This window comes from Notolepis coatsorum, assembly GCF_963971535.1.
Source record: "Notolepis coatsorum genome assembly, chromosome: 9".
Taxonomy (NCBI): Eukaryota; Metazoa; Chordata; class Actinopteri; order Aulopiformes; family Paralepididae; genus Notolepis; species Notolepis coatsorum.
This window is the reverse complement of record NC_140173.1, coordinates 144380748-144393929: the sequence shown is the minus strand read 5'-3', so window position 1 is coordinate 144393929 and position 13182 is coordinate 144380748. Positions and strand designations below refer to the sequence as shown.

Here is a 13182-nt window from a genome sequence, read left to right as displayed (position 1 = left end):
AGTTTATAAACAAAAACTAGCCACTCCCCTCTTGTCTCCTGATTCGACAAATAAATTTCCTGTGGGCCAGCCTGTTCACACGTATCAACCAATGGGAGTCTGATGAACGTCAGCTGCCCCACCTAGCCCCCCCCCCCCTGCCCAGGCAGACACTCTGGCCTGACTGCTGCTGTGACCACACTGTCACCCTTCCCCTGAACTATGAATCACTAAAGACACTTTTTAACTGCTGCTGTGACCCACTGTCACCTCCATTTATATTGTAAATCTGAATCGGAACATGCAATGTTACTCACTGTGCCTTATATTTATCTATTTTTAGTGCTGTATCTGATTAATCACATGATTGTCCATAGTTAACTCGCGATTAATCACAAATTAATCGTATTTTTTTCCGTTCTGCCTTAATTCAAGTTTTAATACTCTTATCAACATGAAAGTCAACAAACGCTTGCTTTATGCAGCCATTTAACACAAAAGGATGACCCTCATGCATTGCAAATTTGCATCAAATTCAAAACAGAGTGATGCACAAAATAACTTAAAAGAAAATAATAATTTAAAACAATGAAAAAAGTGTGCATGAAATAATGGGGGAAAGAAAACGTTAGGAACTTGTTACATTCACCCACACAAGGACTGATTAATCACACCCCCCCCTCTCTCTCTCACACACACACACACTCTCCCAGCTCTCTTTCTCTCTTGTCCCTTCCGCATCTCCCCCTTCTCTCTCACACACACACACACACACACACACACACACACACACACACACACACACACACACACACACACACACACACACACACACACACACACACACACACACACACACACACGCTTTGAGTCAGAAACAAACATAGTATCAATGAGAGTATCAATAATACACCTGAGTGAAGTCTAGTTAAATAAAATTTTAATAAATTTTGTATTCTAAAACATTAACCTCTTAAGCCCAGAGCCCTATTTTCTGAAAATCTGCCTTAAATACATACCTAAGTAAATGGAATATTGCTCAAAATAGGGGAGACAAACTAACTGCGCTCCAATATATGCCAATAACATTCAGTTTTGTGGTATATGATGCAGAATTATAAGAAATATTATATATTTATTTTTTATTCAAATAAATTAATAAGAAAGAAAAAAATTAATAATCAGGAAGTCATTTGCTTGGATGTCCTCTTCTCAAAATTACTCAAAATTACTACATTCACAGACGGCCGGTAATTCAAATGGCGGATTTTCGCGATCACAACACCACATTTCAAAAACTAAAACCTCACTAATAACACTTTAACATATTGGTAAACAAACGTATTGATGAAAATATACATTATAACTGCTGTTGTGACATGGTTATGATGTTTATTCTTGAATACGTTTGGGAAAAAAAACTATAATTTTGTCAGACAGTCTGGAGAACTTGATTTATGATGTGATGTCATTTTGGGGCCGGCACCGGCAATTATTTGTAAAAAAATTCGCAATTTTTTTTGTTTATGTTTATTTATTTGTATTTGTAAACATTCGAAATAAATAATTCATTCATTCATTCATTCAGCTATAACTATATTTTATATTATAGCTATGGATACAATACTATGGTCTTTTTTTCACGATGTAAAAAAGAGATAATTTTTCCATGCATACATTCGCGCGTTATACCGTGGTGAATATAAGTATGTTTTTAGATCGGTCTGGGGTAATTCCTGAAATGCTGATGAATAGCCTTATAGCCGTATTATACTATAACCGTTGTCGTTTCTTGCCTGGACCCGCTATTATTCTCAAATAAAATCTATATCTTAAGTATTATGTTTCATCACGAATGCATGGTCGTTTTTTTACGCTTTGATCGCCACCAACAGCATACGTTGTGGACTAACATTACAGACACATGTTCGGATCGAGCTGAAGACATGCTTGGATCAACGCAAGATTGATATCATATAGCCCTTACCTTGACTAGGATGTACCCCAAAAAGAATATTCCAGTCCATCGTGTCGCCAACATAATCCACCACACATCATGTGTCGGGAGCATTTGATTCTTCTCAATCCGACCGTTATAACCGCTGACCTTGAGCAAACAAACAAAAAAATTATTAGATCGACGCACAGGCCAAGATACAAGGTCTCAAAGGGTGCTCAATACCGCCGTCTAGCTGGATGCGGCCGGTATTGCACTTTGGCGACCTCAGACTCATTCCCTATGGCAGGGGTTCTCAAATTTTAAACCACGACCCCATTTTATTTAGGTATTTTTTGGCGACCCCACACTTAATGTATCGCGTAATTTCAACGTGGAGATAAGGAATATCAAAATTAAGGCTGTCAAATATATCGCGTTAATATCGCGTTAACTCACGATTCTATTAATGCCACTAATTTTTTTAACTCAAGATTAACTAAAAAAAAAAAAAAAAAAAATTTTTTTTTACTAGACTTCACTCAGGTGTATTATTGATGCTCTCATTGATACTATGTTTGTTTCTGAGGTGTGTGTGTGTGTGTGTGTGTGTGTGTGTGTGTGTGTGTGTGTGTGTGTGTGTGTGTGTGTGTGTGTGTGTGTGTGTGTGTGTGTGTGTGTGTGTGTGTGTGTGTGTGTGTGTGTGTGTGTGAGATATAGAGAGAGAGGGGGGTGAGAGAGATGAGGAAGGGGCAAAAGAGAAAAAGAGCTGGGAGAGTGTGTGTGTGAGGGAGAGAGGGGGGTGTGTGATTAATCAGCCCTTGTGTGTGTGAATGTAACAAGTTCCTAACGTTTTCTTTCCCCTATTATTTCATGCACACTTTATTCATTGTTTTAAATTATTATTTTCTTTTAAGTTATTTTGTGCATCACTCTGTTTTGAATTTGATGCAAATTTGCAATGCATGAGGGTCATCCTTTTGTGTTAAATGGCTGCACAAAGCAAGCATTTGTTGACTCGCATGTTGATAAGAGTATTAAAACTTGGAACTTGAAAAAGATCTGTTTAAGGTAAAAAAAAAATAAATAAATAAAAATGCGATTAATTTGCGATTAATCGCGAGTTAACTATGGACACTCATGCGATTAATCGAGTTAAATATTTTAATCGTTTGACAGCACTAATCAAAATAAAAGCATGTTGTTTAGAAAATGAAATTACAGCACTGTTATCAATTAAATGAATGAAGGGCGGGTGGGTGGCGCAGCAGAGATTGCACTCGTCACCAATGCAAGCGACTCCGGTCTCGAATCCGGGTGTCAGCATTGCCTCCGGCTTGGGCCAGCCGTCATACTAACTCAATTGGCAGTGTTAGAGGGTGGAAGTCGATGGGTGGGGATTTGGACGTTGTGGACAGCAACTCCTACAGGTCGGTTGGGGGACGCCTGCACAGCAGAGACAGGAAGTAGCAGGGGTAGTGTGAGCCTCCCACACGTTACACCTCGCCACTGAGAGTCCGCGCTGGCAGGTGAAAAGATGTGACCGGCTGCCTCCTCGTGTACCGGAGGGGACACGTGATGCAAGGCTTCTATCCCCCCTACAACCGACCAGTCGAGCAGGCATAGTCGAGCAACGTTCAAGACAGGGGAGGGGAGAATTGGAAATACGAAATTGGGATGGGAGAAAAATTGAAAATAAGGAGAAAAAGTGGATAAAAAAAAATATAAACCACAGCGTGTGGAAACAAACTATTACTCCCATGCTGGACTACAAGTAATGTTTGTCAAAATGAGCCACACCGTGTCTCTACAGCTATAATACAGAACACACACACAGCTTCGCAAACATAGTGCAACGACCACGGAAACGACTAGAAGGCTGGCATTCTAAGGGTAACTTTTGACCAAACAGCGTGGCAGTCAAAGTGTTAAGTGAGCCTGCGTCATTCAAATCTCAGTCCGTTTCCATTCTCATCACCTCTCAGTCTGTTGACTTGTTGCTCCAGGCTGCAGCGGCTCGGGGGGGGAAACGTTATTTACTGCACCGTGAACATGAAATCAGCGATCTCAGCATGAGCAGACAGGCGAGGGACGACGGCAAAGTATTGGCCATCATAAATTGTAAATGAGCGAACGGGAATTTCAGTCGACGGAAGGAGAAGACCGCAGCACACCAAGAGTGTTAATGACTGTTCCTCACTTGCCGGAGACAGAACACTGGGGTGTCTTGGCTTCAGGCCTCAGGGTGCATTAATCATCGCTCATGGAGGACATTGGGGCGAAAATATCTCATTTAGACCTTGTTTATTTGATATCTGATAGCATTTTCTCTTCTTACTGTATGAATAACATCAGCACATGCTACACAACATTCTGATTATTTTATTGTCACAGCTTTTTTAAATGTACATACATTCAGGACAACGTGAGATGCTTGTTTTCCCCCCGCTCCTCAACCGTAGTAGATTTGTAAACATAATACACAACGTATATTCTGTCTATACAAACTATAATTTTTTTTTTTTTTTTTTTTTTTTACTTAAAATTGTATTTAACATTTATAGACATACAACACTTAGGGCTAGATCCACAAATAATGGATTGCACGGTGCTAGTTGCACCCTACTTACAATTCATTATGAATTGAAAATGGGGGACCCTGGTGTAAACAAGACGAAAGTCTTTCTCTGGTCTGCATCCCCTTAACAATTGTAGAATGGGTACAATACAGTACGGCTCAATACACACAATTGTTAAGGGGATGCAGACCAGAGAAAGACTTTCGTCTTGTTTACACCAGGGTCCCCCATTTTCAATTTATAATGAATTGTAAGTAGGGTGCAACTAGCACCGTGCAATCCATTCTTTGTGAATCTAGCCCTTAGAGACAATACATACAATGACATCCATAACCCAACAATATACAAACATGGGTCCCTTGAATATGGCGTCGTTCAGCCGCCCAGACCCCCATAAGAGGGCCCCCCCCCCCCGCCATCCACCCCTAGAAACTGGGCTCCCCCACATCCCAGGTCCGTCCCATGCGGGGCCGAGCACGGGTCCCTTGAATTCAATTGGGCCAGGCTCAGTAGAGGGGCGAGGGGTGGTACTCCCCCCCCCCCCCCCCACTGAGCCAAGCCCGCTACCTCCCATGTCACCAAGCACCCCACCCCACGCACAACGAACCCTCAACCTACAAGACCCGACTCTCCCGGGCCAAACCACGGAAACGATGGCCCCCCCCCCCCCCCGGCATTCCCCCCCCTGAGTTAAGTCCGTTGAACTCCCCCATATCCCAGGCCGCAGGGAGCCGGGCCCCCAGCGACACGGGTCCCTTGAATGAATTGGGCCAGGTCCAGTAGAGGAGAGGGACCGAGTCTCCCCCCCCACCGAGCCAAGCCCGCTACCTCCCATGTCACCGAGAGCCCCACCCCACGCCCACCGACCCCGCAACACACAGGACCCCACTGGGCAACGCTCAGCCTCTCTGACCCCCATAAGAGAAACCCCTCCTCCCCGAGAAACAGAACACCCCCATATCCTGTTCCACCATGCGCGGAGCCGAGCACCCAGAGCTCCCACCCCCGCCCCCTTTGTCTGGGGTCATTCTTATCTCACTTCTCCTCGAGTTTTGTGCACTGGGTCTTGTCATCATTCTTTTATTGGAAACCTTTATTTATCCCCGAGGGGAGATTAAGATGTCCTTTACAGCATAAGCAGCGTAACAGCAATTTAAAAACAGCAATTAAAAAACAGTTTATACATAACATACATAACATACACGTATTAGTATGTGTTAAAAACAAGATGGACAAGTACACAGGGATAAAAAATTGCTAAAATAGGACTAAAAAGAGCTAAAAAAGTGGTGAAAAAGAAACAAGTCCAATCATGAATGTGTTATTAAATAATTAAATGTATTGGTTACAGTCCACAACCCAGCTCCTCCAGTTCGCAGCAGTTAGCCCGTCCTGGCCCTGCCTGGTTGTGGCTAAACGTGGACCGCATTGCGGTCAGCTCATCATGGAGGGGGTGGCAGGGGTTCTCAAGGATAGCATGCAGCTTCCTCCTCGTCCTCCCCCACCACCTCCAGACTGTCCAGGTCCGCTCCCACCACAGAGCTTGCTTTTTTTTTACCAGTTTATTTATTTTGTCTGTGTTGGTGTTGCCCCCCCCAGCATACCACAGCGAAAAAGAGGGCACCCGCCACCACAGACTGGTAGAACATCTGCAGCAGTTTGCTGCAGACATTAAAATACCTGAGTCTGCTCTGTCCCTTCCTGTAGAGGGCCTCTGTGTTGTCCGTCCAGTCCGCGTGTAACTGTTCCGCAACAGTAAGTGACTTCCGGGGTAGGCCTGATTGGCCCCGACAGGCACGTGACGCGGCAAACTCAGGACGCGCAACGAGGCTGCTGAGAGCTGTCGTGCGGAAATAGGCTGTCTATTGCCATTCTCTAACACAAACTCTAACCTTAACCAGCTCCTTAACAGCGCCTAAACTTAACCGTTCTAACCTTAACCAACTCCGAAACAATGCCTAACCTTAACCTTAACCATGCCTAACCTTAACCATAGAAAGAATATTGCCATTCTCTAACACAAACTCTAACCTTAACCAGCTCCTTAACAGCGCCTAAACTTAACCGTTCTAACCTTAACCAACTCCGAAACAATGCCTAACCTTAACCTTAACCATAACCATGCCTAACCTTAACCGGCGAAAGAATACACGTAAAAAGAAAAATCACGTTAAAAAAAAGAAATTCCATGGGATTCGAACTCGTCAACAACGGACCGCAGGATCGCAGGACCGCTGCTCTGCGAGGTGAGCTAAAGCGCCGAATGAAAGTCATAGCGGATTTGGACGGTTACATCATTCCGCAAGCTCTGCCGCTCCGCTCCGCGGAGCGTGCCGCGCGGCAGAGAAAGTTGCGCGTCACGTGCCTGTCGGGGCCAATCAGGCCTACCCCGGAAGTCACTTACTGTTGCGGATAAGCTATAAGCGTCCAGTCCAGTTTGTTGTTCATGAGAACACCCAGGAATTTGTAGTTCTCCAATCTCCATCCTTTCCACCTCCACCCCCTGGATGATGATGGGAGTTGGGGGCTTTCTCTTGCTCCGCCGATGGTCTACCACCATCTCCTTCGTCTTGATGTTGATGTTGAAGCTGTAGGTGGTTTTCCTTGCTCCACTCTGTGAAGCTCTCCACCACAGCTCTGTACTCCTCCTCGTTGTCGTTGGTGATGTATCCAACGATGGAGGAGTCATCAGAAAACTTTTGGAGATGGCAGTTCCCGGAGCTGAAGCGGAAGTCTGAGGTGTACAGGGTGTTGTTACTTTTTATTGTTGTTACTTTTTATCGTGTTTTATAACTTTTTATTACCTTTCTTGAATTTTGGACCGGGAGCTCTGTTCTGCAGCTGCTCACCTGCTCCTCGCCAAACCGGAAGTCAACTATAACTGTTAACTATAACTAAGTAAACTATAAATAAACTAAAACTATAAACTAAACATAATTCACAACTTATATTCTATCTGTACAAGCTATACAATACAAGGTATATGTTTTTTCTTATTTTTTTTTTTACAGTGGATACATTAAAAAAAGAAAAAGATAAATTATTAACTAACTTTTGCAAATAGCTTACAGATAGTTTAGATGGAGATGTTTTGAATGTACCACAGTAAATAAATAGCCTACTCTCAGTGTATTATGCTGGCACCAAAGAACGCTACATGGATGCATAAAATGATAGGGGTCACTGGCTTGTGTTTTAATGAGCTCATGAACACAAGCTTAAAGAACACAGGACAGAAAAATCCAATGTGTGTGAGTGCGCTGTAAATGGTCATAAGTACAATGAGTAGCGAATGACCTCAGAATCATAGTATAAAGGTTAGTACATTTATAGCACAGGCAACTCGATTAGAAGAAATATATACATGCAGCCATTTTTGGTATGTCTTTATAAGAGCTTGCACACCTTCATATACTCCAGGGTCTCAGAGTAGGTCATTATATCACTTTTGTGCACATTGATATTCTTGATTATTCACTTTTATGTGGAAATCTACCAACATTTTGGTCAACAGATTTAATTAGATCAGTGCATTTAATTAGTATATATATATCTGTATATGCCCTGAAGGAGGTGTGTAGACCGAAATGTTGGTACATTTCCACATAAAAGTAACGCATAATATAACTGATAGGGCATACAGACCCTCATCTGCACCTTTGCTTGCACTGCTTACTCGCTCATATATTCAGAGTTAATTATATTGTTTACACTGCTTGTTTTTTTCTTTACTATAATGGTATTGCCTATACCCCGGCCCCTCCCCATGCTGCCGCTATGACGCCTGCATTTCCCCAAGGGGATCAATAAAGGAATATCTTATCTTAAACCAAGAATGCCAGTGATTCACCTCTCCATAATCTGCAACAACTGCCGCCGCCCCCATTGAGCTCGACACGCTTCCTTCATAGAGTAAATCATAGTAGCTCTAGTTTAGTCATACAACAACACATTACCAGCTGCCGTGGTTTTTTTTTTATAATACCACCTCAATTAGCAATATCCTTCATAATCCTTCATGGATCATATGCAAGTGTTGCCAAAATGTTTTTTTTTCATTATTCATTATTTTCAAATAGCACCAAAACCCTGGTCGGCCCTGGCTGACCTGCCTTGTATTAATGTAATACGAGGGGAAGCTCCAGTATCTCCACAATGCAGCTGTGTGTGTGAAGCAGTACCGCGTTGCATGTGAATGAGACCAGAATGGAAGAGGAGCGATCATTGAAATGTATTATGGCTGCAGGTGCAGAGAATCTGAGAGAAATCTGGAGGCGAGCCAGATAAGGGAGGGGGGGGGGCTAGCTCTCCCAGGGAGCACTTTAGATTATTGCTGAGGTGGGTGGGTCTAGTGATTTACAGTGTACCGTTGTAGTCGGACTGACTGTCATTGCTTTCTGTTTATATTTCCATATGATATGTCCCATACATGCCGTTTCATGCATTGATGTTTTTATATTTCATTTGTTTGTTTTTTGATCAGTAGAAACACCCCCTCCCCCTCCTCCTCCCGGGTGAAATTTGAAGGTGAATCACTGTCCTCCAAGCAACTTGCATCATCAGATAACAGCTGGGCGCGGCTGAGTGGGCAAGGCGCTCGCCACTAACGCAGGAGACGCTGGTATCGAGCCCAGCTCTCGGCGTTGCTACCGGCTTGGCCGGTGGTTCATACTAACACAATTGGCAAGTGTTAGAGGGTGGGGAAAGCCGTTGGGTGGGGATTGGACGTTGTGGACAGCGACTCCTACAGGTCGGTTGGGTGACGCCGGTGCGACGGAAGCAGGAAGTAGCGGGGGCAGCGTGAGCCTCCCCACGCGTTACTCCTCGCCACTGAGAGATCGCGCTGCTGCGGTGAAAAGATGCGACAGGCTGCCTCCTCGTGTACCGGAGGGGACACGTGATGCAAGGCTTCTATCCTCACTACAGCCGACCAGTGGGAGGCACGGTCTAGCGACGTTCAAGACAGGGGAGGGAAGAATTGGAAATACGAAATTGGGATGGGAGAAAAATAGAAAATGGGGAGAAAAAGTGGATAAAAAAAAAGAGATAACAGCTGAAGATAATAATCTATGGACTTGCACGTGTTACTTCAATTGGTCATTTTACCTCAGTGACAGACCACGAAATACACAAATTTGTACTGTTGATGAGACTGAAGTGGTCTTATAAGATCTGTATATTTGTACTGTTGATGTTCTAGACTGAAGTGGTCTTATAAGATCTGTATATTTGTACTGTTGATGTTCTAGACTGAAGTGGTCTTATAAGATCTGTATATTTGTACTGTTGATGTTGAATGAATGAATGAATGACTTTATTTGACAATATAAAAATAACATGTGACAGAAAGCACAGACAGGAGATACTGTCAAGGATGAACACAAAAAAGCTCAGAGCTTATTTCCATTGTGGTCCTTGTAGGGGGGGGGGGGGGATGTGATGCATTAGACATGCATCATACAAACATGACATCACAACACATCACATATACCATTTAACATTTATATACATAACAGACTCATACAACATGCAAGGGTGCCTTTAGCTGAGTGTCTAGGTTAAGTATAGTCCCTTTTGAGCCATGTCTTCAGGCTGGACTTGAATCTAACAGCATTGTCTACGATTTTCAGGTCACTGGGCAGACTGTTCCAAAACACAGCTGCTGAATACAAAAATGACTCCTTCCCCATACAGCTCCTGAATCTGACTGGCACAAAGTCAGTTGAGCTGCGCCTAGTTGGGTATGCATGCACGATTCTGTGAACTAGGCACATCCCTATCTGGTTTACTCTGTCTTCCACCTTTAGCCATCTCATGTTCGCAAAGTGTGATGGGTCAAGGTGGGTTCGGGCAGGTAGCCTTAGTATTACCCTGATTAGCTTGTTTTGTGATGTCTGTAGTTACATTTTCTGACTTTTGGGGGCGCTATTGAACCAGGAGCCACACGCATAGTCATAGTGACACTATGAGTGCTCCCGCAAGAATTTTCATTGCTGACTGATCTAAAAAAATTGAGATTCTGGCTAGGTATCTAGTCCTGTTATTGATCTTTGTAAGTGCTTGGTGAGCCATGCTTTCCACTGATAAGCTGTTTTCCAGGATGCAACCAAGATATTTTACAGATGTTTTGTCGGTGAGAACAGTATCTCCTATTCTAATGTTAAAACCTGGTGATTTTCTGAGCCTGACCTTTGACCCGAATAGGATGGACTCCGTCTTCCCCACATGGAGGGACAGCTTGTTGTAGCCTAGCCAGTCGCTAACCTTCTCTAGTTCTGCACTCAATATCTGCTCAACCACTTGTTTTTCTTTATGAGACACTAGTAAGGCGGAGTCATCCTCATATAAAAAAAGGTCACATGAGCAAGCTGCTTTCAGGTCATTAATATACAGGAGAAATAGGAGCGGACCCAAAACACTCCCTTGCGGGACCCCGCACTCTACTGTCCGAGGACTGGAGAGTACTCCGTTTATATCTACCACCTGTTGTCTCCCTGTTAGGTAGGAACCAATGAATTTCTGAGCTGCCTCATTAAAATGTTCTAGACTCAAGTGGTCTTATAAGATCTGTATTTGTACTGTTGACGTTCTAGACTGAAGTGGTCTTATAAGATTTGTATATTGATATTGTTGACGTTCTAGACTCAAGTGGTCTTATAAGATCTGTGTATTGATATTGTTGACGTTCTAGACTCAAGTGGTCTTATAAGATCTGTGTATTGATATTGTTGACGTTCTAGACTGAAGTGGTCTTATAAGATCTGCTTTCACACAGAAACGGTTTCCATTCTAATACTTAACTTGACCTCATCTGCGTTTTGTAAAGGAACGTTAGAGTTGCTCCAGGACCGAATGAACTGTCCATTCTCCATCAATCAATTATACAGTATATGGAGGAATGAGGGGAAGAAAACGAAACAAGGCCCTCGACTTATAGTGGGAAAAAAGGATCAAATATACAGAACATGGTTAAAATATTAACTCTGACGTGTTCCGGGGGCGTCCAGCCTTCTTCAGGGAGTTACTTACAGCCTAGCTGTGAAGCGTACTTAAAAGAACAGTATATGAGTTTGGATCACGATGGAATAATTATTCCCTCTGTAACTGATGTAACAAGGTTGAAAAGACCCCCCACCTCCTCCTCCTCCTCCTCCTATTCTGTCTGTAAGGGTGTTTTTCTTTCTTGCTCCCCAGGCTGGTGCACCATGGCCCCACCGATGTTAGCCTTCCTCTACTGCTTTGCTCAGATTGGACTGGAGTGGACACCCAACCCACCGTGAGTCACCTTGCTGTGTCATTGGACCGACAATCTGCTGCGTGAAGCAGCTACGGGAAGCTGCTGAGTCGTCGAGAAGCACAAAGCCACGACGACCGGGGATACCACATCTGCGCCGCTCGACTAGTCTCTAATAATTATACTACCGTTTTGTATTTGTTCTGGTTGTATCCACACTTTTTATTTTTTTTTATCTACTTTTTCTCCCATTTTCAATTTTTTTCTCCCATCCCAATTTCGTATCGTCCAATTCTACCCTCCCCTGTCTCGAACGCTGTTAGGCCATGCCTCCCACAAGCCGGCTGCAATGTGGACGAAGCCTTACATCACGTGTCCCCTCCGGTACTCGAGGAAGCAGCCGTCGCATCTTTTCACCTGGACAGCGCGATCTCTCAGCGGCGGGGGTCTGGTCTGCGTGGGAGGGACACGCCGCCCCCGTCGCTTCCTGATTCTGCTGCGCAGGCGCACCAACCGACCTGTAGGAGTTGCTGTCCACAACGTCCGATCCCCACCCATCAGCTTTCCCACCCTTAACACTGTCTGCCAATTGTGTTAGTATGAACGACCAGCCAAGCTGATAGCAATGCGGAGAGCTGGGCTTGAACCCAGCGTCTCCTGCATTGGTGGCGAGCGCCTTGCCCACTACACCACCTAGCCGCCCCTTGTATCCACACTCTTACTATTATTCTTTATCACTGTGTTTACCATACATTCCGTCGGGGTGGTAGGGGGAATCGTACCTTTTGTCAGTGCCTGTTTTTATACTCATTGAGCAGCTATACACAGAACTAAGTGGGCACTGAACCAATCTGGACTATATGACTGCCGTTGGGGATTGCTCATTGGTGCAGTATTCAGAAAACATGACCACCTTCTACAGTATTTGCCATTCCTGCCGTCATCCATTGTCACGACCCGCCCTCTGGCGATTACAGTTGGGTAATTCTAGCATGTGCAGTAGCTCAAGCAAGGCTACATTAGAACACTTTCTAGAAGATTCCTTCAAGTGTAACTTACAGTGGGGGAAATATTTGTAGCCAAATAGGCTACTTGGGTAAATGTATTCAGTCCTAAAAATCCTGGAAGAGTTATGGAAATTGAAAATGTTTTAAAGGCCTTGATGAATGCTGTAATATCCGTAACCCTTTGGAAAGGTGATGGCACCTTTAAATCGTGGTTGTAAGTGTATGATGTATGTCTATTTGAAAATAGAAATGACATGAGTTGTATTCATTCATTCAATCTTTTTTTCATTTTTGAAGGATCATTGAGAGCAAGCTCTCATTTACAATGACGTTGAGAAATAAGACTGTATGGTAGTAGTCATACTGGCCAGTAGTGTAACTAGTAAGAGTAGCATATGTAATAGATCTACAGATATGTAAAAGGACTATGTGCAGGTAAGTACAGAC

General features: G+C 43.8%; 1 protein-coding gene across 1 annotated transcript in view; it reads left to right on the top strand.

Annotated features, from left to right (window-relative positions):
• The window catches only part of hhat (hedgehog acyltransferase), a 157234-nt gene extending 144293 nt beyond the window's left edge, over nucleotides 1-12941 (top strand). Inside the window, exon 11 of the mRNA XM_084321510.1 lies at nucleotides 11689-12941. Coding sequence (XP_084177636.1) covers nucleotides 11689-11774 — 86 coding nt within the window. The 3' untranslated portion in view covers nucleotides 11775-12941. The remainder of the gene's footprint in view (nucleotides 1-11688) is intronic.
• Nucleotides 12942-13182: the final 241 nt, after the last annotated feature.